This window comes from Equus asinus, chromosome 5 (genome assembly GCF_041296235.1).
Source record: "Equus asinus isolate D_3611 breed Donkey chromosome 5, EquAss-T2T_v2, whole genome shotgun sequence".
NCBI lineage: Eukaryota > Metazoa > Chordata > Mammalia > Perissodactyla > Equidae > Equus > Equus asinus.
The window spans coordinates 109,553,836-109,575,169 of record NC_091794.1 but is presented as its reverse complement, the minus strand read 5'-3'; the positions used below and the strand labels follow the sequence as shown (position 1 = coordinate 109,575,169).

Here is a 21,334-nt window from a genome sequence, read left to right as displayed (position 1 = left end):
GTGGGGTAGGAGTGAGGCAGGAGCCAAGTAAGGGTGGAGAAGAGAGAGAGGGACCCCAAGGAGAGGCCTGAGGGTGGGAGGGCCGGAGGGTTAGGAGTCTGCCTGGAAAAGAGGCAGGAGCTAGGTCTCGGGCCCTCAGGGACTGGCAGGCTGCCGCCACTGGAAATGAGTGCAAGGGCATCTGAGGGGGGAGAGGGAGGGAGGGAGAAGGGCAGGCACGGAGTTTACAGACACAGAGGCACGAGGAAGCAAGCCTGAGGCGGGATAGGGGACGGGCCCCCGGGGAGCCTGGAGCCCAGAGTAGTGGGTCAGAGAGCACTGAGGCCAGGCAGGCAGGGCTGCAGTCAGCTGGGCCCTGTATCTGAGCCCCTGGCTGCCCCCCTCTCCTCTGTCCCCGAAGGACCTGGCAGAAGGCCTGGCGTCTGGGCAGCTAGGCTTAGAGAAGGATGGAGAGGCTGGGCTGGAATCTGGGTCCCAGCACTGCCGCAGCCCAGCTTTGTGACCTTGGGCAAATTACCTCTATGAGCCTCGGTTTCTGTAAACTGAGGATCCTGATTTCACCGTCAGGTTATTGATAACATTCTATAAAGCCCAGTACCCTGTTTAAATGGTGCTCAGAAACATTTGCTAAATTCAATTAATGGGAACTGAAAGGAGATTTAATGTTTTAAAATCCAAAGTGGCCCAGCTGCAATGCCACGTGGGAAGGAGGCCTGAGCGTTGCTGAAGGCTGAGAGCAGGCTCTCCTGCCACTGCCCCCAGTTTCTCACGGTTTTCCCCAGACTCAGGACGTCTCCCTCAGTGCCGGGACACCTCGAGGCCGCTAGAGGGCACTCATTGCATTTTCACTCCTAGGAGTGGGCCTGGTCCCGGGGCAGAGAGCTGCTCCAGGAAGCTCTGTCTCTGGCCAGTGGCGTCTGCTCTCCACCCTGACTTCTGACCCTGATTTGCCCCCAGGGACTGTCCTCGTTCTGGGGGCACAGAGTAACATGTAATCCAGCCTGAGCAACCCTCTCTCCTCTGTCCATCACTTCCTCTTAGACCCTACATCTCTCCATTAGCCCCATCTTGGAAAAGGGAGAAAGAAAGGGGAGACAGTCCCCTCCCACATGATGCTGGACCTCAGGCGAAGAAAATTTTTAGAAGCCAGTGGAGTTCCTGAATCTGTCAGGGACCAGGGCTCACAGAGCAGTGATGGAAGAGAAAAGCAAGTAAGCAAATATATGAACATGCTGGCATAGACCCAGAGAAACAAAGTTACACACAGACACACAGAGAAACAGTAATTCACACAGAGATACAGACAGAAACACACAGACCTGCTTTCCCCCCAGAGAGGAAAGCAATCTGATCAGACAAATCCACTCTGCACCCAGCTCTCCAGTGTTACCCCAGTTTGTCATCCCCCAGGCTAGGGGAACCACGAACCTACAAAAATATAAGAAAGGAAAGCTACTCAGCCCTGGGATGCCCCCCTGCCTTTTTTTGTAAATAAGCATTTGAATGTGTTTTGTTCTAGGAGCTGCAGGCAAGCACAAAGAGAGCCCTTTCTCATGCAGGAAGTTCCCTCTGCAGCGCCCCCAATCCTGCCCTCCGCCCACCAGCTGACGTGGCTCTCCATCCTGGGCCCGAGTGGGTATCCTTTCTGTTTGAAGAGCCCTAAGGACCACCTTGACTTTTCCAAGTTAAACTGCAGGCTGAGATGAAATTATGCTTTCTTAATTTTTCTTAAATGGGGCCGCTTTATTGAGCAAGAGAGAATGTAGAAAGGGAGGATGGCCCAGAGCAAGCAGGAGGCAGGTGCAAGGATGGGGCGTTCTTGCCTCTCCACAGTGGATAACCAAGCACCTCAACCCACACCAACTTCCCAGGATGAAAAGTTTGCTCCTGTCCAGCCTGACAGCAACTAGGACAAAGTCTGGGAAACCAGCCTCTCCCTCCTCCCTGCTGGTGGGTCCCCAGTCACTCATTGTTAGAGTGGCCTTCTGGGGCTCCTTGTCACTCACAGGCCTCTGCCCTGTCCAGTGCCCACATGGAGGCCGGGAGGGGCCTGTCCAGTGTGGCTGCAGCTCTCTCTGGGAGGAAACCCTGGTCCTCCAAAAGTTGTCCTTCCCTTCCCCTGGCTATCTTGGGCTCCAGGCATGAAAGCCCCCTCTCCCTAGTCTGGAAATGGGTAAATGACATGTAATTTATGAGCACATCAGCCGAAGTGCATAAGTTACATGTGCACAAAGGGGCCGGGTAAATATTTAAAGATTAGAGCCAGCTGAGGAGAAACACAAAAGGCTGGGACAATGGGGGTCTCCCTGAATTCACTCTCCCCAGGCCAGGCCAGCTCGGTTCAGTGTTGATGCACTCACCAGAGTCCCAGCCTTTGTCTCCTGGAGGGGCCCTTGGCTGCTGGGATAGTCGGAGTCCCAACACAGCTAAAGAGAGTTAAACAATCGCGGCCTCTCCAACCCCATCTGGAGACAATTGGCTGAGTCATTTCAGTGCTTTTGCTGTGTCCCAATAGTTAATTACATGGAGCCATCACTTCATTCCACTTTGAAGTGCATCTGCGGAGGGAGATGGTGCATTTCTCCCTTCAGTCACCACACCAGCAGCAGCCTTCCTGAGCATTGCTTAAAATGCCTGGGGGCTGCACGAGGGAGGGTCCACCCAGGACTGAGACCCTGCACAGGGCTGTCACCTGGGATGGCTGGTGGGACGTCTCGTAGGGCTCTTGTCCTGGGCCTGCAAACCCCCTCTTCGCTGAGTTTCTAGACCCAACTTGTTCTGTAATGTTCTTTCTTTCCCCAAAGTCACGAAAACGAAATGCGGGAAGGAGGGGCAATGGCACAGGGCAGTTTTCCCCTTAATTTCCCCAGCGCAAGGAAGCAGAGGGCCCTGAGCACCCCTGGAAGCCCCCAGAGCCCTCTGGACTTACAGAAGGAATATTTCCTTGAATGAGCAGAGGGCGGCCTGTGTCTCCCCAGTGCTCTGCCTGGGCCTGTGCTCCTTTCCAGGCCCCCTGGGGACTGCAGATGCTAAAGATGGAAAGGGAGTCAGTCGGTGGCCTATATCCCAGCTTGCATAAGGCCAGCTTCTAAGTTGGTCCATGCCCTTCCCAGCAGCTCCAGAGCACCATGTCCTGCTTGCTCTCAGAGAAGACCCGGGCCCAGATGGTGAAAAGGCCTCCCCTGCCTCCCCCACGCCCCTTCGGAGCCTGGCCTGCCTGAGAGTGTGCTGAGGAAGCCCAGACGCAGGACTGGAAAACAGAGAGGGGGAGGAGGTGGACCTGGGGGTCCCCAGCCTGGGTCACCGAGAAGGAAGGATATCGGTGGAGGCTTTTTTAGTATCTTTTCCAATTGCCCTTTGCCGGATGCAAAGACCCGACTTTAACTTAGTATAGGAAGGGGCTGCCCAAAAGAAGGAGCCCAAATTGAGGGTGAAGTGGAGATGAGAAGTTGGAAGCTGTCTCCAAGCACAGGAAAACGGAGGATGAAACTTGCCCAGGGATTCCTTTCAGCCTTAAGCCCCGCGCGACCCTCAGCCGGCTTAAGGCGAGGAGAGAGCCGTCTGTGGCTGTTAGTGGCGTGGGAGCCGCGCTAGGAGCGGGGGAAGCCCAGAAAGTGCGAGGGATCAGCCTAAGCGGGGAGACACCAGCCAGAGGACGTGCCGGGGGAGGGGAGGTGCGGGGCGCAGCGGATGGTAACCGGTGGGGGTAGGGGCAGCCGTGGCGGAGACCCGTTAAGTGGGCGGGGGCGGAGCTTAACAACTGAGACTCCTGCTTGGGCCTCCCCCCGCCCACCCCCTACCCCCCATCCCGGGCCTCGCCTCCTGTAGCCAAAGCAGAACATTGCGAATTAGCGCATTTTGCGGTCAATTTTCCACTTCTTAAGAAACACTAAGCCGCCCACGTGAGCGGCCCCACCCAGCACGCTCGGGATCCCTGGGAACCGACTCTAGAAGGGTGGTGGCCCCAGGGGCTGCGGGTGCCAGGGTGCCGGCGGGAGCGGCCCGCGGGCCCCTTTATGGCGGCCCTAAGTCTGGAGAGGGGGCGGGCCCGGCTCCCCCGCTGAGGGCAGCTAGAGCAGCACGGAGCCCCATTCGTTTGCTAATGCGCCGGAGTTGAAAGGCGCGGACGGCGGTTTATGGGGGAGGGATCATAATTAGAGGACAAATTGCCCCGCTGCCGCGCGGCTCGAGAGCAGAGGCGGGGGTGAGGAGAGACCGCCGGAGCGAGGCGCGCGCCCAGCCTCCGTGCAGATGTGCAGCAGCTGGAAGTCCGCGCGCTGCGGGGCGCCCGGAGTTTGGCCCCGAGGGGGCGGGCGCGGGCGCGGCTTTATGCAGCCTGCACAATGCCCTTAACACTCGGCTGCCCCCTTTGTGCCCGGCCGCGCCGCCCGCCCGCCCTGCGGCACCTTTGTACCGTGCCGCCACCGCCCCAAGCCGGAGCGAGCGCACGGAGGCCTCTCGGGCCCGGCCAGTCCCGGCGCTTCAAAGCTGCCCGGCGCGTGCCAGCGCCTGCAGTCCAGCCTCTGCCCTGCTGCCCGCCCCGGGCCTGGCCCAGCCCAGGTCTGGCCCGCAGGCCCTGCAACGCGGGCGGAAGAGCACCCCGGAGCCGCTACGACCGCAGCCTCGGCCTGAAAGGAGGGCGGGGCGCGATTCTCCACGCTGCTTGGCGCCTGGGAACGCCGCTGCCCGGGCAGGGCATGTCAATACCTCGGGCGGGGGTGGGTTGGGGGAAAGATGCCCCAGCTCGAGGGAACTGGGAGCCTACCCAGGACCCAGCAATTTCCCCTCCCCCTCAAGCTGAGGCCCTGCAAAGGCCAATTTGTTCATTCCTCTGCCAAAGGCTCAACTGCAGAACTTTTGCGTCCCTGCGACTTCCCCATCACTCTCGCAAGGAGCCGTGCGGGCCCGCGTTGTTCAGAATCCCATTTTAAAAACCCTGAAACTGAGGCCATGAGAGCCCAGTAAAGGGAGATGTGTAGGTTTGAACCCCGGGACTCCCCTGGAGGTCAGCATTCCTATCTGTCACAGCTACTGCAGGCCAGCCTCCTGGGGCCCAAGCCTGGACTGCACTGGAGTCCTGCCCTAGGGCTTAGCTGGTCCTGGGGCAGGTGCCTCCTCCACTGAGCTCCCTGGGTCTCCAGCCACACCCTCAATAACGAAAAGGGGTTGGGACTCCGGACCTCCAAAAGCTCTGAATGGTGCTCTCCCCAGATGATCAGTGGTCTTCCCCACCCCCACCTCCCATTTGTTAGGACCGACAGAAAGCTGTCGGGAATAAACTCCCAGGCGATCCCTGTGAAGGAAACGGTCCTCAAAGCCTGAGGTGTCCAGCCTGGAAACCCAGGACTGGGGGTGGGGGAGGTCGTTGTGACTCACCCTGCCCTGAGGCTGCCTGTGGCTTGCCTCCTAGCTGGAAGAATGTGGGTTGTTGGGTCCTAACAGAGCTAGAGGGCACCTGAGCCCAGGCTGCACCCCAGGGCAGGAATGCTCCCAGTCCCAAGGCCCCAGTGAGGAGGATGCTGGCTGTGGCCCCGCGGGCGGGCTGCACGCTTTAATGGGACACATGTTGCTGCGTGGCCCCCACGGGCCCGGCCTGCGCCCGGCTTTCAGTGGCCATAGGCAGAAAATCGCTGCATTGTCCCAACATTAGGGCGACTAATGCAGCGTTGCCAGCACGGCCAGAGCGTGAAGCCGGCAGAAAGGCCTTGCTGGCGGGTGCTCCCTGCCTCCGCGTCTTCATCAGGCCAGTAGAGACCCTCTGCTCTGTATGGTCATTAGCAGGACTCACAGCTGGCTGGGCCCATGGACCACCCCCAATGAGTGCCCTGCAAAAATGCTTGGAGACAAAGGGCAGTGAGGACTAGGCAGTGGGCCTAGTGGTGAGGCCCAGAACTGAGGGAGACTGGGACAGGACAGGGCATGGAGGTGGTGGGCATGGGAGGGGACCCAAGACTTGGGAAGTGGTGGGGATGAGAGGGATAAAAGAAAGACTGAGAAAGGGCAAAAGGGGTCCCTCGGGAGGGAGGAGGGGTCCTGGAGGCTAGGCCAAAGCGTGGGCTATGGGAGCGGGACAGGCAGAGGGAGATGCAGAACTTCCCGGTGCATCCTCCCTTCATCCCCTCCCCCTCAGGGTTCCTCGAGTCCAGGAGCACCTCATTGACATGTAAACGAGGGACCCTTTATAAAAAGGCAGCACCACCTCCCGAGGGCACAGATACGACAACATGGGCACCGAGCCCGAGACCCAGGGCTGTTCTGGTGGTCCCTCTTCCGGCAGCTTCCGCAAGGTCTGGGGTCCTGGGGGCATGGGGTGGGGGCCCTGCCGAGGCTGATGGGGGCAGAGGGTGAGAGTGCCGCTCTAACAGCCGCTCTGCACAGATCTCCAAGCCACTGATGGAGAAGAAGCGACGGGCGCGCATCAATGTGTCGCTGGAGCAGCTCAAGTCCTTGCTGGAGAAACATTACTCGCACCAGGTGAGACATGGGGACGTGGTGGCAGTGGTAGTGGTGGTGGTGGGGTGACTCGATCCCCAACCTCATCCTCTCCAACCGGGCTGCCCAGCTAAGAGCCTTTTCCACGGATCCGCAGATCCGGAAACGCAAGTTGGAGAAGGCAGACATACTGGAGCTGAGCGTCAAGTACATGAAAAGTCTTCAGAATGCGGTGCAAGGTAGAGGGGGGGTCCTGGAGTGGGTGGGGTGAGGAGCAGGGGGGGACTTGTAGGGTCAGATCCATGGTTACTACAAGGCCAGATAAAGAAGGGATGGGTGGAAAAGAAAGCTCAGGGCAGGGGGCAGCCGAGTGAGGAGCGGGCCCCAAATCACTGGAAGGGGAGAAGCAGCAAAGGCCTGGCTGGCTGTGGAGTTGTAGTCCGGGTGGACGAAGGTCTGGACCCCGGCGGAGACGTTCAGGGTTCCTCCTCTCCCCTCCCTTCTCTTCCTCTTCACACTTCTCCCCTCCCGTTCTCTCTCTTCTCTACACCTCTCCTTTCCTCCTCCTCTCTCCTTTTTTCCCCTGCCCTCCACATTTCTCCCGTCCGATTCCCTCTCCCAGAGCTCTGGCCTGTCCCCAGCGGAGCCGAGTACCCGTCGGGCTTCCGCGGCTGTCTGCCTGGCGTCAGCCAGCTTCGGCGGCGCGGAGAGGAGGGCGGCGGCGGCCTGCCCTGCCACCTGGTGCACGAGGGTGCGGGTGGCAGCACCATGGACAGCGCCGGGCCGGGCCTCGAGGCGCCCGCGAGATGCGGCCCCTGCGCTCCCGCCGTTTGGGCCCCTGATCCGGCCGCCGGCGGCTCGCGGTCCCCGCCATCCCGACTCCTCTTCCCTGGAGGTCTCCCCGGCCCGTCCACCAGCGTCCCGGAGCCGCAGCCGGCGTCTCGTCGCTTGGCCGAGAGCCCCGGGCCTGGGCTGCGCGTGTGGCGGCCGTGGTGAGGCCCGGTGCGGCCTCGGACTCAAGAGGGCCCCCGTCAGGCCCGGGGACGCAGAGACTGTTTTGAGCACGCTCGCGGTGACGGCCGGGACCCCGGTCGTTTGTCCTGGTCCCAGGGTGGGAGTGGCGGGGAGGGTGCCGCGTACTCGCGAACTCGGGGAAATACAAGGAGCCACGCGTGGACGGGGGTCTGTGCGTCTAGGCATGATCCACCCCCCACCTCAGCCCCACCTACTCAGGCTGGACCCTCTCTCTCCTTCTCCCACCCTCTAGTGGGACTGGGAGGGGGTATCCTGGGCTGCGCCCCTTTCCCAGGGCCCCCGGCAGGCAGCCCGCCCCCGCCCCTGCCCCCGTCTCGCTGCCGCGCTGCGGTGAGAAGGTCGCCGTTGGCAGCGGTGCAGAGCGGACCCCTCGCAGCGAGGAGAATCGCTGCCCCGCCCCGGCCCATTCAGTTGGCCGGGGACGCCCGGTTCCCACCGGCACAAAGCGCCCGGGGCCCCGCCCCGCGGGCGAGGGGCCCCCAGTCCACCCCTACCCCGGACCCTCTGGCTTCCACGGATCCCCACCCCCTCCTCACGCCGCGTGGCCTGTCGGGCTGGCGTGCGGTCGGGGGCCCGCCCACCCCGCCGCCCCGCCGCCCCGCCGCCCCGCCGCCCCGCCCCGCGCGGTTCTTGGGAGGGATGACGCGCGCCATAAGGCCGGCTTGAGGGCCGCTGGAGCAAACCCGGGCTCCTCTCGTGGGAGGGCCCCCGCTCTCCACTCAACAAAGACCTCCCCGGTCTGCAGTCAAGGCCCCGGCCCTGCAGCACCCCTGCCTCCGGACCTGTTGGGCTGCCAGGGAGCCCACGACCCTCACCAACCCTGGAACGCTCTGCTCCTGTCCGTTTGTCTGAAAATGACGCGTCAATGCTGTGCTCAGACTCCAGCCCGGGGGTCCCGGCACACGAAGGACAGCCTGGGGATGGGGGACAGGGATCCTGCGCCAAGCCCAGGAAGATATCCTGGCACTTTCTCCGAGCAGCTTGAAATTCAGATAAAAACAGTGCGAACCTGTGAAATGGGTATAGAGACCACGAAGGTTCTAATTTCTCCCACTATATCTACTACAAATGTCAACTTTCTATAAAACACTTCTCGTTTTGGACTGCCCCTGCCATGCGTGTGCTAAACCCGTCTTGGTCACACTGCAGGCAAAGGGCGGCCCGGCCCCCCTACCCTGCCCAGCGGGCTTTCTGGAGCGCAGGCGTGGGAGGTGGTCCCGGCTGTGGCAGTTCCGAGGCAGTTCCGAGGCGGCCTCTCCAGCCTCGGCTTCCAGCACTAATCCCTCTGCCAGCCACCGGGTGGCGATCTTGCACCGGGGACCCAGGGCACGGCCCCGAAATTCCAACACCGGCGGGCGGACTGGTCATCCGGCACAACAGGTCTGGCTCCCCCAGGCCCAGCTCCAACCGCTCTGCCCTTCTCGCTCCTGAATCAACCTTACAGGGGCTAGCGGCCCCTGAAGGCATCCTCGGGGCAGAGGCTGCCACCTGCACTCATAGGGCTGTTTCTGCTATTAGGGCTTTGGCGCCCACCCCAACGCTCCATCCTGTCGCTGCTCCGCGACGACTCACTCGCTAGGTGGCGCCGCAGCACTTGCGTAAAGGGACTAGTCCGAACCAAAGGAATGGGCTCTAGCGGAGGAATTCAGGACCCAGAAGGAGAGACATTTGGGGGCAACTGGAAGGTGTTTCCACGAAACCAGCCCAGGAATGCCGGGTGCAAAACATAGGAAGTTTTTATTGGATTCTGTACAGAAGAGAAATACTGTTGTCAAAAAACTACAAACGGATCCCTGGCTCTGGGCTGGGTGGTGGTATGAAGACAGAGCTCCCTACGATGGCCACGGGGTCAAGCTGCTTATCACCGCAGCAAATAGGCCTGGAGGCTGCAGAGTGTGACAGGGAGCCCCAGGCCCCAGGGCCGTCCGCTTGGGTCCTCCCTCCTCTTTATTTTTGTAAAAACCAGGACTGGAGGGACTTTGGAGTACCATGTCCCCGTGCAAGTATTGCCATTGGATATGAAATACACAGAGTGAAAACCCAAGGATGACAAATGGGCCAGCCCAAGGGGAGGACAGTGGCCAGCTGATGACCTCTGCCCCTAAATGACATGTTGGTCCATGAAGGCACAGCAGCATTGGCCAGAGGTGGCCCCTCCCATGGCTAGGGCTGGAAAGCAGTCCCCAGCCTTGCTCACCTGTAGTCAGCTCCTCCCCCCAGGTTACCCACAGCCAGTGACTGGAGGGGCCTCCAAAGCAGAGACGGAGCCAGGCAGTCCCCCTCCTCCCCTCTCCCAGAGGCCTCTTCTGGGGCTGGGACTCTACCTGGAGGGTGAGGAGGTGGGCTCTGCCATGGGAAGGGCAGAGGCAGTGCTGCAATTCCAGGTTGCAGAGCAGGCGGGAACACCGCACAGGCAGGCTCCCTGCTGGCCTTGGAACTTGCTCCAGGTCTTCAGGTTCTGAGGCTACTGCATGGAGGCAGGGGCCAGGATGAGACAGCCTCTGCATTAGCCCCTGTCCCTCCAGCTCAAGGTCACAGCTATTCCTGGGCCTCTTCTTAGCCTGAATCTAGGGTCTTCTTCCACAGAAGACCCAGCAGGCCCCTCCACAGGGCCCATGGAAAAGCCCAGGCCTGCAAGGGGTCTTCCCAGGAGGGAGAGCAAAGAGCACTACCCCAAGGGTGGAGGAGAACCTTTGCCAGGGACCAGGCCTTAAACCCAGAACCTGGGAGGCCTCCTAGGCAGGACCCCTTCCTGACTAGACCTGCACGGGTGGGGGATAAGGCTGGGGACAGGTGCCAGGATAAGGAAGCCCACCCCCCCTTTGCTTCAGTTCTTCCGACCATGTACCACGACCTTTGTGGTGGGAGTCACAGAGGTGGCCGAAGTGGTGAGAGTAGGCTGTGATGGTGGAGTGACGAGGATGGGGATCCCAATGGTGGTCAAGGTGGGGTGGTGCCGATGGTGACGGTGCAGAAGTGTTGTGCTTTAGCTGAGTGGGGAGTGGGTTCCCAAGGGGGCCGGGGGCACTGAGAGTGGGAGGCCTCAGGCCTGGTGCCACACCAGGCAACACACTGAAGGCTGACCCCCACCAAGGACCCACGGAGGGCACTAGTCTATCTCTCATGCCCTCTCCACTCAGTGGCCGGGACACACGGACCAGAAGACTTCTCCAAACAGTCCTGAGAGTTAACACGGTCACCTGCTCATCACAGATGGAGAAACCGAGACAGAATAGGTCAGCAGGCAGACCTGCTGGGAGGGCTTGTTTAGGCTCTGAAGACCCCTGTGCTTAGAAACCCTCTGCACCCCACCCCCTGAGATGACAGAGTTACAGTGCAGAGCGGAAAGCCGGGTGCAGTCCGGTGGCTCTTGCTCCTGCAAGGCCAGCCTTTGTTCCGTCTGGTAGTGGCCCTGTCCCTGGGCTCCCTCCCCCAGCCCAGCTGTCCTGGCGCTAGGGAAGATGCAGCTGGGCGTGCAGAGCCCGCCTTTACGCAAGCCCAGCCTCACTTTGCTGGGAGATGCCGTGCCCAGTGGCTGGTCTGTGCCCAGTGCAGTCATCGCCCCTCCAGACAATGCCCACTTCCTAGGGCCGGCAGAGAGCCACTGCCCCATCACCCTGGGAGGGCTGGCACACGTCCGGGTGCTGTTGGCAGGCTCAGCGTGGCCCCCAACCCCGAGCCTGGACAGGGTGGCATCTTTGGTGTTTTGGCCCCCGTGGGCGGCCGGCCTGCCTGGCGAGGGTCGGGGAGTGCCGGCGGGCCCTAGGACGCCGAGCCCAGCGAGTCCGAGTGCAGCGTGACGTAGCCCGAAGATTCGGAGGGCGAGCTCAGGAAGCTGCTGCTGCTCCCGCCGCCAGCCGCGCGCAGGCCCCCGGGCTCGCCCCACGACGCGCTCAAGCCGGACCGCAAGGGCCCCGCGTGTGCGTGCGCAGTCGGACGCGGCTCTGGGCTCTGCGGCCCGCCGCCGCCGCCGCCAGGGGGCGCCGCGTCCTCGTCGGGCTGGGCGCCGGCGGGCGCGGGGAAGTGCCCGGGCGCGGCAGGCGGGCGGCGCAGGGCCTGCGGCTCGCGCTCGAAGGCCGTCAGCGCGAAGGCGTCGGGCAGGAGCGAGGCCGAGGCGGAGCGGGCGCCGGGCCCGGGGCGGCAGCGCGGGCTGCTGGGGGGCGAGTCGCGGGCGCGGCGCGGGCCGCCGTCCAGGGCCGGGGGGCGCAGCGACAGCAGGCTCTCGGCCGAGCGGCGGCGCGGGCGGAACGGGGGCGCGTCCTCGGCGAAGGCCAGCAGGCCGCCGCGGCGCGGCTCGGGCGCGGCGGGCAGCACGAGCGCGGCCAGGTCGTCGCCGGAGCCCCAGCGCGGCAGGATGGCGGGCAGCGGGACGGCGGCCCACACGTCCGCGTCGTCGTGCGAGAGGCGTCTCGTGGGCGGCACCTGTCGGGACGGCGGGCTTACTCCGGCTGCCCTCCTCTGGGGCCGCCGCCTCTGCGCACGGGACAGGGCGGCCTGCGGGCCAGGGCATCCTGGTCCAGAGCTGTGAGATTTGGGTCAAGTGGCGATCTCTCCGAGCCTCAGTGTGGTCGTCTGTAGCTTGGGTCGGTTGGAGAGAAGGTCCCTTGAGGGGGGTGCTGGGCCCCAAGAAAATAACATGGGTGCCAGGTGGACTACTTTCCCAGAGCACAAGGGAACATGGAGACAGGGACTGGGGTGCCCTGCCTGGGCCAACCTGCACAGGCTCTGTGACCTGGGGCCAGCCCTCTGGAGCTGTGGCATGCCTGAGATGGGCTCAGAGAGGAAAGGCCAAGGGGAGGTCAGGACACCTCCCACTCGCATATCCAGTGTCCCCAGCTCTGCCCTGTCCCTACCTGCAGGTAGTGCATCTTGTCCTCCTGCAACGGCTGCAGCGGGTAGAACTGGGGCAGGGCACCCTCCAGGGCAGAGAGCTCGTACTTGGCCATCCTGTCCAGGGCCACAAAGTCGCCCCCATGGCTGTAGTCGAGGGAGCGCTCCAGCACCAGGTCCGGGGGGACGCTACCCTCCAGGCTGGTATCTGCAGGGTGGGGCAGAAGCTTAGGGCCATGGAAACTTGGGGGCATCCGGGAGTGAATCCCAGGGACCCGCACAGGCACACGCACGGCAGAGGATTGGTTAGTGGAAAAGCGGAAGGGCAGGGCCCTGGGTTCAAATCACGACTCTGCCACCTTTCAGCTATGAGCGTTTCCTTCCCTCTGGGGGTCGGACCTGAGGTTACCTCAACAGCTTTGGGGGCACTAAATACACACAAAGGTCTGATGGTCCTGGTATGCAGCAAGGAGTCAGCCTAGGGCAACGCTGTTATTGCTGGGGAGAGGAGAGGCAGGACCTGGGTCTACAGGAGGCCAGGGGGCAGTTCACTGGGGACCCTAAGGCTGGGAGGTGGTCCCGGAAGCTCGCTGGAGTTCAGTCTGGTGTCTGCAGCCACTCTGTTAACCAGAACATCTGATTAACCAGTACGGTGGGGGCAGCCACGCTGGATGGGAAAATGCCCTGTAGGACACCAGGCTTGGCTCCCTCAGGGGCTCACGCACATCTGGGGAATAACATGGGGGCCCTGGCATTTGAGGACAGGGTCACCTCAGTGCCATGGGTGGTCACCTGAAGCTGTTATCCAGCTGACCTGTCACCTCACCCAGATGCCACTCTCCTGGGGGCCATCCTCACCATCGTCCGAGTCCTCGTCGTTGGCCATGAGGGCCACGCACTTCTCCCAGACGGCCTTGAGGTCAGCACGGTAGCGGTCGCAGGCCCAGAGGAATACGGGCAGCAGGAGGGCTTGGGTCACGGAGCACCACAGCACACACAGTGCCATCCAGGGCGCAGAGGCGTCTGCCCGGAGGCTGCTGAAACTCACCACCTGCGGGCACAGGGCTCACCAGGCACCAGGCAGGACCCCTTCACAGTCCCCCTCCCAGCCTCAGTCCTCGAAGCTGCACAGGTCTGATGGCCCACCTGCCGGAGCAGCAGGAGGACAGGGAGGAGGTGACAGAGCTCTGGGGTCTGAGGCAGGAAAGAACCAGAGTGTGAGGGCAGAAGTCCCTGCCCACCAAGACCTGCTGGCTGCCAAGGTGAACAGTCATAACCCCGCATGTGCACAGCCCTTCACAGTGTACCGAGCAAACGCTGCCTTTCCTCATGTCACCCTCCTTGGGGCCTGAGGAGAGAGGTGGGGCCATGGATTACCACCCGCTTTTGGGAAGAGGAAACTGAGGCTTGGAGAAGCAGGTCTCAGGCCTCCCAGTTCAGGGAGCTTTTGGCCATCCCGGCTCCTCCATGGCCATTGGCCGCCTCAGCCCTGCCCCTCCTCTGGGGGTCTAGGCCTTGGACCCCAGAGGAGAAGAAGCAGAGAGCAGTTTCTGAGGCTCAGAGGGTCCAACCAGGCGGCCTTGAGTCACTGCCCAGGGACCCCTCATTCCTCCTCTCCCAGGAGAGTTCATTCCCCGACCCAGAGTGACCTTTAATTACTCCCCCATCAAAGCAGAGGTGGGCATGACGTAGACCTCGCCTTGGTTCTGCCACATGAGCTGTGTGACTCTCATAAAGGTGCTAAATCTCTCTGGGGCACAGTTTCTTCATCTGTGAAATGGGCCAGGAATACCCCGAAGGGTGGGGAAAAGATTCTAGACACCGTACCAGGCCTACAGCACGGAGCAGGCTCCCCACGTTCCCTGCCCTGAAGAGAAGCTGGGAGGCCCTTCTCCCCCTGCAGTTGCCATCTGGCTCTGCAATTTCACACACACTCCTTCCCTCCATTGGCGCAGGGACTGGGGACGCTGGGCCCCACTGCACACAGGCGGATCCTGTACTGGTGACGTGCCAGTCCACCGGGGGTGGGGCAGCATGTCCCTGACTCTGAGGCTGCCACCCCATCCGTCACCTGCTGGAACTCATGTCCTGCAATGACTACAGGGACACAGCCCTGCCCAGCTGCTCAGACAAAGCCTCTGGGCTGGTCCAGCCAAGGACCTCAAGGCTGAGGGAGGGACGTCAGCCCCCTTCCTATCCCACTCCAGACCCTTCAGGGAGCTGAGCTGGAGCTCTGTGGGTGGGAGGGTTTGGCTCTTGAGTCCAGACTTCATTCTTGGGCCAGGCCCAGGGCCAGCCTCACAGGCAGGACCCTAGGCAGCATTATTGGACTTTGGACCCTTGTTGGCAGGGCCTTCCTCAGACCAGCCCTCACCTTGATCTTCCTGAACCCCTGGGATCAAGTCCAACTCCCCAGCAGACATTCAAGGCCTGCCCCGCCTCCTTATTCAGGACCAAAGCTGCTTTGGCCACACCAGGGCCCCACTCTGTCCATCCTGGGACCTGGACCCACCAGGAAGTCTGTGGGCATGTAACCCCACCTTCCATACCCCTGCAGTGAATGGGTCTTAGGTGAGGAGAAGAAAGTCCCCTGTGGTGTGGCAGAAAGACCTTGACTTTCTCTGCAGTCACCTGACATGGGTTAACATCCCACCAAGGCTGCCCTGACTTTAGGTCGGGCATTTTACCTCTTTGAACCTCGGTTTCCAAATCTGTAAAATGGGCATGATGATAATGCCCCCCCCCCCCCCCGCCAAAGAACTGAGTGTGAGGATTTAGCCACCTAATGCTCGGAGCGTGCCTAGCCGCAGGGCTGTCCCAGAGCCCAGATCCCCTGACAGGCTCCCACCACCGACAGCGTCACTCACCAGCACGGGGAAGCCCATGAGGCAGTCATAGATGATGACGATAGTGGCCACCAAGCCTGTGATCTGCAGTGAGGTTTTGGCAGGCTCAGAGCCATCGATGGAGGAGCGGCGCTTGCCCTGTGCGTCCTCTACCACAATGGTGGGCACAGTGAAGGCGTGGCGGTCGGCCCGGCGCCCCACCTGCCCAGCCAGCGTCTGGAAGAGGGTGATGGCTGTGCAGACCATGCCCATGGCCACGCTGCCGCCCACCAGCAGCAAGAAGCAGACGCCGAAGCCCAGGCCGATCTCAGCCACGATGAAGCGGCAGCCGTGGGCATAGAAGCGCTCACGCGTGTCGTGCCAGCCAACGGCAGGCAAGGCTGACAGGATGAAGGACACCATCCAGATGCCCATGACCGTGTGCACCGCCTGCTTCTTGGCGTTGCTCAGCCTGGCATGGGGTAGAGGCAGGACAGAGGGACCCGGCATCACTCACAGGGTCTCTCCAGGCCCTAGGGACCTGCAGAGCATCCCCAACCACCCCGGCCCCCCAGTGCATCACGGTCATGGTACAACCAGCATGGCAGGGCCTTGTCCCTTGCACAGGGGACACTCACGCACATCATCGCACGTCCCTCTCACCAAGCATTTCTGTATGGGACACCGTGTATACCCTTGCACACCTACATGTGCATGCCCCCTGCACAACACAGGTGTGGCATGCTACTGGGGGCACCGTCACCAGGCCGAGACCATTTGTGCACACAGGTACACCAGCTATGTCTTCCTGCTCATGCCCACATGTCCCCCTCTCTAAGAACACCAGATATTCAAATGCATGCCTGCACATGCCCAAGAGCTCACCGGTAGTTGACGGGCCAGCGGACCATCCACATGCGGTGGTAGGAGAGGGAGGTGATGGAGAAGCAGGTGGCCAGGGTGAGGGTGTAGAAGGTGGAGACGAAGACCTTGCAGAGGCCCTCATTCCACTCGTAGTCGGGGCGCTGCCGCCGCAGCTGCACCACAGCATAGGTGGCAATGGGCACTGCCACGTTGAGCATGTGGGTGGCCGCAAGCGTGCACAGCAGGAACTCCAGTGGCTTCCACTTCTTCTGCTTGGCACCCACGCTGAGGATGCCCCAGGCGTTGGCCAGAAGGGAGAGGCCTCCACATGCCAGCCAGCCCACTGCACTGCCAGGCAGCCGCTGCTCATCACTCATGATGCAGACGGGAGCTGGCCGGCGTCTGGGGCATCCTCGGAGCCAGGCCTCAGCTCAGAGCAGCAGCCCTCACATGAGGCTTGAGGACACCAGGGACCATGAGCATCTGCAGTGGGGAGGAAGCCAATGAGCACTCAGCAACTCTCTCTCTGGCTACAGCCTTAAAGCTCTTAGGGCTCCTGAGAGTGGGAGATGGAGACGGTCCCCTGATGCGCCATCACCTGTCTGGTCCTGGCTTGGGCTGGGCTGCTTTGCTGCCCTCCTCTCCACAATCTGAGGCCTCCTGCCCATGCCCCTGGCACCCAGGGGATATATACAGGGGTGCCTAATAAGAGCACATTCCCTCACTTCCACCTACTCCTGGTCAAGGTGTAGAATTTGCACTTCCTTCCAGGCCGCCTGCATCCTCAGGGATCAGCCAGGTTGGGCCTAGACGGCATTCTTGCCCCATGTGTAGCCTGTCTCAGAATAAGCCCTCTCACCATCAAACAGTCCCAATCCTCGCACAGCCCACAGGCTCCCCCAGTGTACGACAGGGGCCCTCACCTTCATCTGTCTCCCTCCATTTGGCCAAATGAAGATGTGCCTGGGGGGAGAGCCCCCTAAAGCTCCTCTGTGAGGTAGGGGTGACCTGGTGACCACTTTCATGCCTACCCTGGGAAAGGACAGCCTGCTTTGTCCAGGTCAGCCTCCAGCTGACTTTCTATGGGGGGCACACCTGGCAGGCCCTGGCAGTACCACAGGCTGGGGTTCAACCAGCATACTAGCTGTGTGGCCCAAGCAAGGTCCCACACGTCCTCCTCTGTAATGGGGACGATGATGCTTCCTCCAGAAGGAGGCTGGGGTGGACAGATGCTACGTCTCTAAAGCCCTGGGCCAGGTCTTGCACACAGTGGGTGCTCTGGATGGAGGGCAGCATGATGCTCTGGATGCTTAGGCACCATGGGCCTGGAGACACCCCAAGGACCAGACCTTGACCCCGAGGAACTCCCGACAGCCTATGGACATGAAAGGCTGGGCAGGAGGCCTGTATGGGGGAGGTGCCCCATCCTGCCAGAGGGCCGGGCTGTGAGGCCCTTGCTCCCCCTTCCCAGCCCGCCCACCCTCAGCCACCTCCCTGTGCAGAGCTCTGGCCGGTCCCTCTGATGTGAGCCTCCCCACCACAGGTCCCTCTGGCCACAGCCTGAGGCAGACAGCGTGGGGAAAAGTATAATGCTAAGTGGAGGCCTACTGTGTGCTCTACCCACACCTGGCCCTTCTCACCCGAGAGCCTGTTTAATCTCCGCTGCAGCTCCGGGTGGACAGGACACTGCAGGCCCCTGGCGCTCGTGGCAGGGGAAGCACACTGTCCAGACAGCTGCCAGGCACCCTTGCTTGTCTTGTCTGGAGTTCTTTTGGTCTGTCTGTGGCCTGACCCACCTGGACACGGAGGGACTTCTGAGGACGTGTCTCATTCATCTTTGTGCCCCTGCCATGGGCCGGCCCCAGACCCCTGACCCAGGGGAGGAGTCCGTTCTGAACCACACCAGTGCCCATTGAGGGCATTCTAGGGGGCTGGGAAGACTTCTGGGGACAGGGAAATTCCTTCCCAAACATTCAGCTTCTGCTTGGAGGGCAGCCTCCGCTTCTCCACCCTGGACCTAGTGTGAGAGGTGGGGTGGCCCTGTTGGACCCTCCAGCAGCCATTATGGTGTCTGGCAAACCTCCTTGACCTCAGCATACAGAGGCCTCACGGTCTGGGGTGAAAAGCTGCTAGACTCCAACTACCAGCTCCCCACCAGTTACTTGACTCAGCTGGGCTTCAGTTTTCTCATCTGTAAGCTGGACATGATAGTACCTACCTCAAAAAGCATTGTGGGTACTCAATAAGCTAGGCTAGGACAAACGCTTAGAAGAGAGCCAGGCACACAGTAGGTGCTCAATAAATGCCTGCCATGTAGATGTCTGTACTAAAGCCCTCCCAGCCGCTTGTGCTATGCTGTCTCCTAAGGGCCAAGACATACAACTTGGAGGTGTGGGTGGGCCTCAGACCTGTGGGCAGACACACAGTCACCCCAGTCAGAACCTGGAACAGTCTAGCTTTAGGGGCAAAGAGGCCACAGGGCTGCCCTCAGCCCCGTGGGCTACCTGGTAGCCTGTGAGGGGTCCAGAGCAGGCAAACTATCGGTGCTGCTGTGGGCCAGAGGCTGCAGACACCAGTGAAGCAGTGAAACCTTATCAAATAGGAAACTGGATTCAGCATGCACCTGGTAGGCCAGCATCTGCTGCTACCTGCATTGGGCCGCCTTGGCTGTCAGACTGGGAGGCCTTCCTTCAGAGACCCAGGCAGGCTCTGTCTGACCCCTGCGACCCTGGACCCAGCCCAGCCCCAGCCCACCCTGCCTAGCTTTGGATCACTGCTGCAGGGTGGTGGGAAAGGTGCCACGGTGTGCCAGTTCTTCCCCTCATCCAGCCTAATGGTGCCTTGCTGCAGGGCAAGGCTCTAAGTCTGTGGGAGAGGGAAGAAGCACCCTCCGGTGAATAGGCATGCTCCTCCCAGTTAGTGGTCCCAGTGATTTTGTGTGATGGACACTGTCATCACCTGCATTTTAAAGATGGTCAAGCATCTTTAAAGATGCCAAGAAGCAGAGAGAGGTAAACCCATTTGCCCAAACTGTTATGTGCCTAAGCCAGGATCCAAACACCGCCTGCCTGACAGCAAAATCCTGGTCTCTCAAACCCTAAACTGGGCAGGAACAAGGCATTTTTGGTCCCTTGAGCTGAGGTTGTCTTTCTGAGCCTCCTACCCCTACAGGATGGATCCTACTGTCCCCACACTGCAGACGGCAACACTGAAGCTTGGAGCCCAAGGCAACAGGGAGGAAGTGTGAGGCCTGGGTTTGGGGCCCACAACTCCTGAGCATGGTGGTCCTGGGATGGGGAAGGAATGTCACTGGGGTGGGAGTGATGCAGAGTGAGAAGGGCAGGAGAGAGAGACCTTCCTTCAGGTTGGTGACCAGAGACCCACTGATCACACACCTGTTGTTCCTTCTTCACAGGGAGCAGTGGATACTTGGGCCAGACCCCAAGGCTGGGCTCTGGCCAGTGCAGCCACCACCCAGGGTGTCGCCGCCCCCTGCTGGGAAGTTTCTCCTGCATCACACTCAAAAGTATTCATTTCCGCAGCATTCAGGATGGGGCTTCCCGTCTCTCCCCGGATCCCGGGGACCCTCTCCTCCTCCCAGCGCATCCCAGGGCTGGCTGCAGGTGTGAGAGGCCTGGGACCCACCCTGCCCAGAAGACTCCCTCCGTAGGGTCTGCGGGAGGGGCCCTGGCGTGACGTCACAGCCCCGGGCCAATGAGGCCACGTGGCCCCAGGGCTCTATTGCGCAACAAAGAGAACCCAGAACTTGAAAGGATTCCCCGGGCTCCGGCTGCCGCCCCCAGGCTGCTCTCTGCCGCGCACTGCCGCCGCCCAGGGCGGGGTTCGCGGCCCGGAGCCTCTGCATCTCCGGCACGCCCCCCACCCGCCACGCCCGCCCCCCACCCCAGCGGTCCCGGCTCCTCGGTGCTCTGATCCCACCGCTCGACCCGGCGCGCCCCTTCCTACCGGTCCTGCCCCAGCGGGGCCCCCAGCCCTGCCTAGCCCCGAGGGCGCGTCCGAGCGGCGGCCCGGGGAGCCCGACGCTGGCCGGTCTGCAATCCCCGGACGACTCCCGGATTATGTTGGGCAGGGGGCGCCTGGAACCCCCAGACCGGCCGTCCCCGCCCCCTGCAAGCAAGCCCCCCGGGGCGGCGCTGCCAGGCCCGGAGGCGGGGGGACGGAGAAAGCGGTCGCCCCGGGGAAGTTACCCCGAAGGTCCCTAAGTTGTGGGGGATGCGCAGCCCTAATTAGTGCCCCAGCCCCTCGGACAGACCCCGCACAGCCCCTGCCCGCCCAGATTCCTCCCGCCGGGGGTCCTCTGCCCGGGGTCCTCCCGCCTGGCCGCCCCCGGTCCAGGGCGGCGGCGCTCACCCTGCATTCGGGCGCCCGGGGCTCCTGCTCGCTGCTCCCGCCTCTGGCTCCGGCTGTGGCTCCCGCGCCCCCAGGCCGACCGCGGGCCGCCAGGGGCCGCGGGGGTGGCTGGCGGCGGAGCGGCCCACGGGCCGGGGCATCCTGGCGGGGGCCGCCCCTGGCCGGCCCGTTCCGCTCGGCTCGACCCTGCAGCCCCTCCCTCCCTCCCTGCCTTCCACCCTCCCACCCTTCCTCCCTCCCCTCGCGCCGCCACCGCCGCCGCTCCTCTCCCGCCGCTCGGTTCGCTGCGCCCGGCGGCCGGGGGCGGGGGGCGGAGCAGGGCGCATGCCTCCGCGGGCGCCTCCGCCCCGCCCCTCGGCCCGCCCCGTCCCCGCCCCTCGGAGGCGCGGCCGGCTGCCTCTTCCGTGGGTCGGTGCTCCCGACCAGCCCCGGGGAGGCGCGCCGTCCCCACCCGCCTCCGGCCTCGAGGCTGAAGTCCCCTAGGGAGGGCGGTGCCTCCCCTGACGCCTGGACCTCACCGTGGCCCCTGGCTGCCCTCTTGGGTGGGTCCGCGCTCCTGACGCCGCCTCTTAGCCGCCTGGGGAAGACCGGAGTTCTGGGGGCTCAGAGGCCAAGGGGGCTGGGACAAGAATGGACAATGAGAACCTAGGGCCACGGGTGAGGGGCTCAGGGAGGTCCTCCCGGAGGAAGCCACACGTAGGGTGAACAATAGGGGCGGGGCGTGGAGAGGACATGGGGGCCAGGGGACTAGCAGCTTCTAGGAACTGGGGAGTCAGTCTGGGCCAGGAGCCAGGTCAGGGAGAGGTAAGGTTAGGCCAGCTAAGGATTTAAATCACTTCGGGCCTTGGGTCCACTGTGAGAATCAAGTGAATGGGCCACCAGGCTTCCAACTGGTGGCCCGGATCCTACTGGTTAAGAAATGTTCTCTGTGAACTGGGACCATGACCACACAGCTGGAGAGGCCAGGACCTGTAATC

General features: G+C 62.3%; 2 protein-coding genes across 3 annotated transcripts; one reads left to right on the top strand and one right to left on the bottom strand.

Annotated features, from left to right (window-relative positions):
* Positions 1–6,393: 6,393 nt before the first annotated feature.
* On the top strand, positions 6,394–7,604 carry HES3 (hes family bHLH transcription factor 3). Its single transcript, XM_014862513.3, has 3 exons — positions 6,394–6,474; positions 6,590–6,671; positions 7,055–7,604. The coding sequence occupies exons 1-3, from the start codon at positions 6,394–6,396 to the stop codon at positions 7,426–7,428; spliced, it is 537 nt and encodes a 178-aa protein (XP_014717999.1). The 3' UTR covers positions 7,429–7,604.
* Positions 7,605–9,195: 1,591 nt separating this feature from the next.
* On the bottom strand, positions 9,196–20,551 carry GPR153 (G protein-coupled receptor 153). 2 transcript variants are annotated; one of them, XM_070511239.1, is made up of 7 exons: positions 20,358–20,551; positions 17,627–17,782; positions 16,008–16,469; positions 15,165–15,594; positions 13,156–13,348; positions 12,321–12,505; positions 9,196–11,889 (listed from the first exon to the last, which is right to left on the bottom strand). In XM_070511239.1, exons 3-7 carry the CDS (start codon positions 16,361–16,363, stop codon positions 11,230–11,232), a joined length of 1,824 nt encoding a protein of 607 aa, XP_070367340.1. In that variant the 5' UTR covers positions 16,364–16,469; positions 17,627–17,782; positions 20,358–20,551; the 3' UTR covers positions 9,196–11,229. The 2 variants fall into 2 exon arrangements, with proteins under 2 accessions (XP_070367340.1, XP_044625498.2); XM_044769563.2 differs by lacking the exon at positions 17,627–17,782.
* Between the last annotated feature and the right edge of the window lie 783 nt (positions 20,552–21,334).

Coding starts and splice junctions, on each gene's coding strand:
- HES3 (XM_014862513.3), top strand. CDS start 6,394: ATGGAGAAGAAGCGACGGGCGCGCATCAATGTGTCGCTGGAGCAGCTC. Junction 6,475..6,589: donor AGAAACATTACTCGCACCAG/GTGAGACATGGG, acceptor ACGGATCCGCAG/ATCCGGAAACGCAAGTTGGA. Junction 6,672..7,054: donor TCTTCAGAATGCGGTGCAAG/GTAGAGGGGGGG, acceptor TCCCTCTCCCAG/AGCTCTGGCCTGTCCCCAGC.
- GPR153 (XM_070511239.1), bottom strand. CDS start 16,363: ATGAGTGATGAGCAGCGGCTGCCTGGCAGTGCAGTGGGCTGGCTGGCA. Junction 13,349..15,164: donor TCATGGGCTTCCCCGTGCTG/GTGAGTGACGCT, acceptor CTGTGCCCGCAG/GTGGTGAGTTTCAGCAGCCT. Junction 11,890..12,320: donor ACAAGATGCACTACCTGCAG/GTAGGGACAGGG, acceptor CCGTCCCGACAG/GTGCCGCCCACGAGACGCCT.